Genomic DNA, 8,789 nt, shown 5'->3' on the forward strand with positions numbered 1-8,789 from the left:
TATATATATATATGTGTGTGTGTGTGTGTGTTTGACATAATCATGTTTAACACAGGGTTCCCATCAAATCACCGAAGTTAAGCAACGTTGAGCCTGGCCAGTACAAGTTGTCCTGGACTTCTTGCCACTGGAGTCAAGCAAGCAGTGCTTGCTTGACTGCTTGACTCAAGCAGTGCTTGAGTCAAGCACTCAAGCAGTACCGATTCAGGCGAGATGTGGCTGGGGATTGCGCAACGCTTGCGACACAACTGAATGGAGACATCGAGATAGAAAAACCAACTTTATTTTTAAACATTGTAAATTAAATAATGAAAAGAATGAACCAGGGTGGGCTAGCTTTTTCCTTTTATTTTTTTAAAATTATCATGTTAAAAAATAAATTTGGTTTTCATATAGGTATAATTTCATTTTGTAATCCTCAACCCCTCTGTCATATTTTTATAGATGTGTGTGTGTGTGTGTGTGTGTGTGTGTGTGTGTGTGTGTGTTATAGACCATTAGGTTCTTTTAATTCTGTAGTCTTATACAGGTTATCTAAAAAGTATATAATTTATACAATGTTTATAACAAAACATGACAGACATTTAAAAAAAATTTTAATAAAAATTGCATTTAATCCAACAATACTAAAAACTGGAATGTGCGTTTTTTTTTTTTCGTTTTTCTTTTTTGTTTGTTTGTTTGTTTGTTTTAGCGAAGAAACGAAATGACGGTGAAAACGAAATTCGATTTGAAAGCCGGTTTTTTTATTCAATCCTGTTTGCATTTCGTCGAAAATATGTAATTCGTTCGTTTCGCATAAGTTTTTTTAAATTTCCTGTTTTTATTTCCATTTTTAACGTCGCCTTTTTTAAACGACACTCATGAAATAAAACAATTTTTTCAAAGTATTTAATTATTTTTTTTGTAAATTCTTGTCCAAAATTTCCGCTATTATATATATATATATATATATATATATATATATATATATATATATATATATATAAAGAAAACAATTGTCCTAACGTACTAGTGATGTCATGAAAATATCATATACCAAAAATCACGTAAATTGATCAAGTAATTTTATAGTTTTATTCTTACATAAGGAAATCAAGTTTTATGAGTGTCAGAAGACCAGCTGTATTGTCCGCCATATTGAAAACAATATAAAAAAACAAAAAAAAAACAAAGGGAGATAATTCAAACGTGCGGAATGTATGTTGTAATGCCTACGAATTCCCATTAATCTCTTTACAATGATTTGCTTTATAAAAAATAAAACTGCTTGATCAATTTACGTGATTTTTTTGGAATCATTCCGTCATGGATACGTACATCAATCATACAGATTTTTCTTTCTTTTTTTTTTTTTTTTTTAAATTAAGAGGGAATTCTGAACAAGAACCTTTCTTTTTAGAAAGAAAAAGGAAATATTTTATGAATTGTGATTGATTTCTACCAGGAGAAATATGTAGATTTTCCTTCTTTTTTTTTTTTTTTAACGAGGACGATTTAATAGGAAAATATAAACAAAAACAAAAAATTTAAATATTTGAGGATTCGTTTTTTTTTTTGTTTTCTTTTTTTAATTTTTATTTATTTATTTTTTTTAAGTTTTCACAGTTCCGTCTATTTGCTACTCGTGTACTTGGTGACCGCTTTGGTGCCCTCGGATACGGCGTGTTTGGCCAATTCGCCGGGCAGGAGGAGACGGACAGCAGTCTGGACTTCACGGCTCGTAATGGTCGACCTTTTGTTGTAGTGGGCAAGACGGCTTGACTCAGCGGCGATCCTTTCAAACAAATCGTTCACGAAGCTGTTCATGATGGACATCGCCTTGCTGGAGATTCCCGTGTCAGGGTGGACCTGTTTCATAACTTTGTAGATGTAGATCGAATAGCTCTCCTTCCTCTTTCGTTTGATCTTCTTGCCGTCGGAGCGGCTGGATTTCGCCTTCCCGGCCTTCTTGGCGCCTTTCGAGCTGACTTCAGGAGCCATCACGGTTCAAAGAATTATTACGAAGATTCCTACGATTTGTGTGTGTTTTTTTTTTTTTTTTAACAAATTTAATTAATTCGTATGCGACCACAAAAAACAAATGATAGAGACAGAGAGAAGAGAGAGACAGACAGAGAGGGAAGTCTTCCTCTTTTCTTGCGAACACGTGCTACCAACTAACCCCCCCTCTCTGTTTATCCCCCCTGTCTTTTCTTTCTCTCTCTCTCTCTCTCTCTCTCTCTCTCTCTCTCTCTCTCTCTCTCTCTTACCGCTTCCCCCTCTCTCTTTTACTTTGCTACTTTTTTTTTTTTTGGAAGCCTAGCTTGCGCTGATTGGTCAATAAATCTAGACGGTAACGATCACGTGACCAAAGGCAATGGCGCACAGGTTTTAAAATAGTGATCGATGCCAATAAAACAAATGTAACTTGTTTTTCAAATAATCTCCGAATAGAAGAAGAAGAAGAAGAAGAAGAAGAACAAGAAGAAGAAGGAGAAGAAGAAGAAGAAGAAGAAATTAATTGATCTCTGCTATTGTAACGAAAATTGGAATATCGAATTTCAAATGAAATCTGGAGAGATGTTGTGACCGCCTCTTACAGCTTCCAATGCTTCCTGCAATCTCCTGTCTACTGCAGCTACCAGGTTCCAGAACCTGCTGACGTTTGACTATTCTGTTCTAGTGTCCACTGACGTCGCGCTGCCTGTTCTACTGAATTGAAAATTGATTTTTGCTAAATTGACCTAAGATTTTTAGCTTTCAGAAAAGATTTACCCCCCCTTTTATCATGATTTGACCTCTTTATTTTATTTTTTATTTATTTACTTTTTTTTTTTTTTTTTTTTTTTTTTTGCAAAACTCAATTTTCATTAATTTGTGAATTTCGCTAAAAGGGTTAAAAATGTTCCTTAGGCGACGGATTGAATCAATATGTCCCGGAAGCCGATTGGTCAGTGTGTGGCCAAATCGCAAGAGGAAATGAATAATTATAATATTTATAATTGCTAGAGAGAGATAGATGATGTACTAATTTGATGCAGCGAGAGAAGGGAGCCTCCCCCTTCTGAGGTAATGGTGAGGGAGGGAGTGTTGAGTCACTAACAATTGTCATTATTCTTTTATATGCTAATTCGTGTCCATGGTGTTTCCCACGAACCACGGTGATATAGCCTTCAAACACAACTCCTTTCAGATATATATTATTTTAGTAAACAATGGCTATGCTTGACTGATTTTCTTTTACTCTGATCACAATCGAGAGAAAAGAAACATAAAACTTAACTTTTCATAACAAAACAAAAACAACAGACGTTTAATTCCGAACTGAAATACACAAAGTCAATAAATACCTGAGACTCTTGATTATGACGAGTTCAGTTGGGAATTAATGCTAGTTATTTGTTCGTTTTATCATACAACTAGCATTTCAGCTCGGCGTTGCCTGGGCGTTTGAAGGTGTACGTTGAGCAAAAAAAAAAAAAGCATTAAATTTTTTTAACTTTGACCCCTATTATGACCCCTTAACATTTATTGTTTTGGGCTCAAATCAAGTTTTTAAGTTAGATCCATGTCCACGAAACCTATATTCTAAAATTTCAAGTGTTTAGACCCAATATTGGCGAAGGAGTTTGGTAGAGTTCTCAAAGGTAAAATCGTTGAACTTTGACCCCTTAACAGACAAATTTCTGTCCGAAAACCGATGACAAAGATTTTCCCAAATCTCAGTACCTTGTATATCAAATTTTGAGTTTGTAAACTTAAAATTGACAGAATTATTGCGTATTGAAATGTACGCACACAGACACATTCACTTTTATAGATATACTAGCATAGGTGCCCGGCGTTGCCCGGGTGTTTGGAGGTGTATGCTGAGCAAAAAAAAAATACAAACAAAAAAAACAAGACGGTCAATTTTTTTTAACTTTGACCCCTATTATGACCCTTAAAATTTATTGTTTTGGGCTCAAATTAAGTTTTTAAGTTAGATCCATATCCAAGGAATCTATATCTAAAATTTCAAGTGTTTAGACCCACAATTGTTGGAGGAGTTTGGTAGAGTTCTCAAAGGTCAAGTCGTTGAACTTTGACCCCTTAACAGACAAATTTCTGGCCAAAAACCGATGACAAAGATTTTCCCAAATCTCAGTACCCTGTATATCCAATTTCGAGTCTGTAGACTTAAAAATTACAGAGTTATTGTGTAGGGAAATGTAGACACACAGATACACACACAGACACAGACACTTTCACTTTTATAGATATATATATAAAAATATATATATATATATATATATATATATATATATATATATATATATATATATACTAGCATGGGTGCCCGGCGTTGCCCGGGTATTTGGAGGTGTATGTTGAGCAAAAAAAAAAAAAAAAGTGGTCAATTTTTAAAACTTTCACCCCTATTATGACCCCTTAACATTTATTGTTTTGGGCTCAAATCAAGTTATTAAGTTAGATCCATATCCAAGGAACCTATATCTAAAATTTCAAGTGTTTAGACCGAAAATTGTCGGAGGAGTTTGGTAGAGTTCTCAAAGGTCAAATCGTTGAACTTTGACCCCTTAACAGACAAATTTCTGGCCAAAAACCAATGACAAAGATTTTCCCAAATCTCAGTACCCTGTATATCCAATTTCGAGTCTGTAGACTTAAAATTGACAGAGTTATTGCGTAGGGAAACGTACAAACACAAACACACAGATACACACACAGACAGACAGACACTTTCACTTTTATAGACAGATTTCTGTAACTGCAACAAGAGAGCGCCAGCTCAGCAAAATTTTTCAATCCAGCTAGGAAGCAAGAAGCCTTCCGAATGAATTGCGACTGACATACCCAGTCAAGTCGTTTGAGTCCAGCAGCTGAAGGGTCTCAGCATCGATTGTAGAAGTAGTTCAAACAGCCCTTTTAGGGAAGAGTACAACAACTTACTATTTGTAAATGAAACGGCCCTTTTCAGGGCTAACTTCCACAACGATTCTGATTTTACGATTTCCACTACTTACAAATTTGTTATTTTCATTTTCTCGGTAAATAAAACATGATATCCATCGTCTTTAAACGAATATCAGTCTGTCATTCTTCTTTGCTATTGCTGTTATCTTTTTGCCTTTGTGTTTGTCTTGTTAGTTGCATGACCAGGCAGTGTCAGATTGCCTTGCTGGATTCTCAATGCATCAGCGGATCACCACACTCTTCAACACATCCAGGTACACTTTGGTGTCGACTTTCAAGCTGACTTCGAAGATGTATGAGGGCATAATGTGGCCCTTACTTGAAATCACACCAGTGTTTTCATCACTCTAGGCACGTCCGTGTTATTTGTGGCAATCTAGCGATTCATTTTGAGGGCACTGGCAATGATCCTTTCGTCATAACTTGAATCGGTAAAGAGCATGAGTTGTACAGCGGCGCATCTCTGATCTCATTCGTTGAACATTATGTCACTTTCAGACATGATAGAAGGCTCCTATCGCTCCTGGGATTTGTACCCAACTGATCAACTAGATGTAGTAGATAGTCTGCAACGAAAAAAGAAAACCGGTTTTTATCAAACAGAAATGGAATCATGTCATCTTTTCTAAGGCAAGAATTTTATCGTTTCACCCGGTACAAATTTACCATTTCGATTCTCATTTAATAAAACACAATATCCATCGTCTTTAAACGAATATCAGTGTCTGTCATTCTTCTTTGCTATTGCCGTTATATTTTTACCTTTGTGTCTACTTTGTTAATTGTATGGTCAATTAACACCTTCATACCTCTCAACCTGCTGCAACAGGAGCCTAGAGATGACCAGGCAGTGCCAGATTGCCTTGCTGGATTCTCAACGCAATATAATCAGCTGCATTTTGTATCCAATAGACTCCTTTTTGTTCGTAACTGAACTCCATGTTGTTAAGAGCCAGACCATGTACAGTATAATCACGTTGACACACCAGTTCTTATTAGATCACAAAAGTTAAGCAACGTTGAGCCTGGTCACTACCATATGGGTGACCAATTTCGGAATTCCAGGTGCTGTATGTAGGAGCACGGTGTCACCTCCCTGCAAGAGTTCCGAAAACCTAACATCATTATCACCCCTAACGGCTATATACATGTAACTAGAGACCGTTTGTGAATTTCATACTCCTATGAAACTTCTTCCTTTGAAGGAAACCAGTTAAACTTGCATAGGGTTAATGCCGTTTCCATTTTTTCCAAGAGCCAGACAAAAATCATCCACATTTCTGAATTTTTGAGATGAGGATTGGTTATTCGTATTATTTGGATTCTGCGAACTACTGTTCTCATCTTGAATGTGATTTGTACGTACTCATCACTGAACGAAGACATCATATTCCAAAAATCATGTAAATTGACCAAGTTTTATTTTCATAAAGAAAGAATTTCCGGTTCTTCTCCGTTATTGTAGCAAAATCCAACAGTCGTAAAAATGAGTTTCCATTAAAAAAAACAAAACAATAATCACTTACTGTTATTGTCACTTTCAGCAATAAGCAACGTTATCTACCTAATTTTCATGTCACAATTAGTTAAATATTTCTAGAATGTCACATAAAACACATAGTTCCATGATTCAACAAAAAAAATGATTTCGGCCATGTTTATTTTGTCACGTGTGACGCAAACACAAGGGAAATAACTCATAGTTTGAATTATCCTAAGTTTTTGACAGTTTTCAAAAATGACTTACCTCCCCTGTGCGCTCTTCTTATCAAATAAGTTAAAATTGCTAATTTTTTTTCGCAAACTATTTTCTTTAATAATTAATTTTCTACCTTATCGTTTTTTGTAATTTTCGGATATTTTCATTACTGTGACAATTCAGTAGATGACATTTCTGAATCTTTGAGATGAGGATATTATTTGGATTCTGCAGACTACTGTTCTCATCTTGAGTGTGATTTTCACACGTTTCAGTTGATGTAACCTCCGACCTTCTTCAGGTGTATCTTGTCGAAATCAGGAAGGTTTCTATCGAACGTGTGAATTTAGATGGAATTTTGAGCGGAACCTTTTATTTACTTCACGGGGGTAGCATGCTCTTGTTCTGTCAACCACGACTGGATAGAGGTCCTAAGTAATTTGCAATTGTATTTTCCAGTCGCCCACAATTAAGAATTGAACCTTCAGTACAAAAAAACAATATTGTAACTTTTACTCCAAATAATTATTCTTTTAAAAAAATAAATAAAAATTTGACGATTTTTTTTTTTTACGGAGAATAATTATTTTTATACAAAAAAAAAAAACAACAACCGTCAAATTTTTATTTATTTATTTTATTTATTTTTTTAACTCAATTTTCACCCCAAACAAAGCACAGTGCCACTTTGAAGCAGGGGGCTACTATCAGGGACTTAATTAGCAGGGGCATTATGAAGGGAGATGAGTAGAAAGATGTTTGTTAACATTACACTTGAACTTCTGCATATCAGTGCAGTTGGGAAAGCAGAATCCCGGAAGGGAGTTTCAAAGACCCGCAGTTCTGGGGAAGAAACTATTGGAGTAAAAGGCTTTCTTGCACCTAGGGATCTCTACTGTAAAGGGATGAGACTTAATAGCTTGTCGGGTTTGTCGGGGGAAGTTACGTCGGGGAGGTACAAGTGTTTGCAGTTCGTCAGAGCATTCACCATTAAAGTACTTGTAGAACAGGCAGAGGGATGCAACATCTCGTCGATGGGATAGAGGCTGAACCCTAGATCACAGTTCAGGACCTATCAGGTTGGCGACTCTCTTTTGAACCCTGTCCAGGAGCGAGAGACAAGCAGCAGATGCACCAGCCCAGATGTGACAACAGTACTCCATACATGGGCGAATGGTGGCCTTATAGAGGTATAGGATACTGTCAGGCGTAAGTAGTTTTCTAGCACGGTAGAGGGAATCAACCTTCCTTGCAGCAGCCTTGGCAATGCTCTCAATGTATCTATTCCAGTTCATATTCCCTGTAATCGTTAGGCCGAGGAGTTTAAAAGAAGTACTTTCAGGCAATGTGTTCTTGGCCATTGCTATTGATGGTAGAGAAGGTTTCTTGTAGTTATTGAAGAAAATAAATGTTATCAAAGGCAAGATAAGTTACTTTTCTACCTAAATGAATAATTTTCTAGTGTTTTTATTCAATGTAACATGTTTATTCAGCTAATTAAGGTTTCTTGTAGTTATTGAAGGAAACAAGCTTAGTCTTAGCAGCATTGAATGTGACCAACCATTTTTGTCCCCATTCCACTACAGATTGGAGGTCATCCTTTATTTTACGTGCTTGTCGGAGGTACAACATATATAGTGACTCTTTTTTCCTTTATTAAGCCATGGTCATAAAACTGTTAGCAATAGATAGAGGTTACTAAGCAGTACTTCTACAGAATTGGGACAAGATTTTGTAATCAATAAATGGAGTTTTCAGATAAAAAACAATGGTTTCAACTGATTTTTTTGTCAATTTAAATAAGTTACAATGGTAGCTTCCAAATTATGCAGTCGAGATTACCTGAATATTACTGAATTATTAAAAAAAAAAAACTTTAATCATGTTAACACGTGAAAAATTGCTGCCATCTTGTTGTTATAAAATGAAACCTAAACAAGGGAAGTAACTCTAAATTTTTAAGGTTAAAAAAAAGTTGCCAACCTGATCGGCCCTGAACTGGCATCTAAGCTTCAGCCTCTGTCCCATTGACGAAATGTTGCATCCCTCTGCCTGTTCTACAAGTATTTTAATGGTGAATGCTCTGACGAACTGCAGACACTTGTGCCCCCACGACGTAGACACCCTCGAC

The 8,789-nt window shown here is 36.0% G+C and overlaps 1 protein-coding gene across 1 annotated transcript; it reads right to left on the reverse strand.

Annotated features, from left to right (window-relative positions):
• Positions 1–1,334: 1,334 nt before the first annotated feature.
• LOC145263617 (histone H2B, gonadal) lies at positions 1,335–2,182 on the reverse strand. The gene has a single exon (XM_080120459.1). The coding sequence runs from the start codon at positions 1,981–1,983 to the stop codon at positions 1,615–1,617; it is 369 nt and encodes a 122-aa protein (XP_079976585.1). The 5' UTR covers positions 1,984–2,182; the 3' UTR covers positions 1,335–1,614.
• Positions 2,183–8,789: the final 6,607 nt, after the last annotated feature.

The sequence above is a fragment of the Euprymna scolopes genome, chromosome 39 (assembly GCF_053919585.1).
Source record: "Euprymna scolopes isolate OS-2025 chromosome 39, ASM5391958v1, whole genome shotgun sequence".
NCBI classification, from domain to species: domain Eukaryota; kingdom Metazoa; phylum Mollusca; class Cephalopoda; order Sepiida; family Sepiolidae; genus Euprymna; species Euprymna scolopes.

Excerpts from the sequence above, each read along its gene's own strand:
- LOC145263617 (XM_080120459.1), bottom strand. The coding sequence starts at position 1,983 with ATGGCTCCTGAAGTCAGCTCGAAAGGCGCCAAGAAGGCCGGGAAGGCG.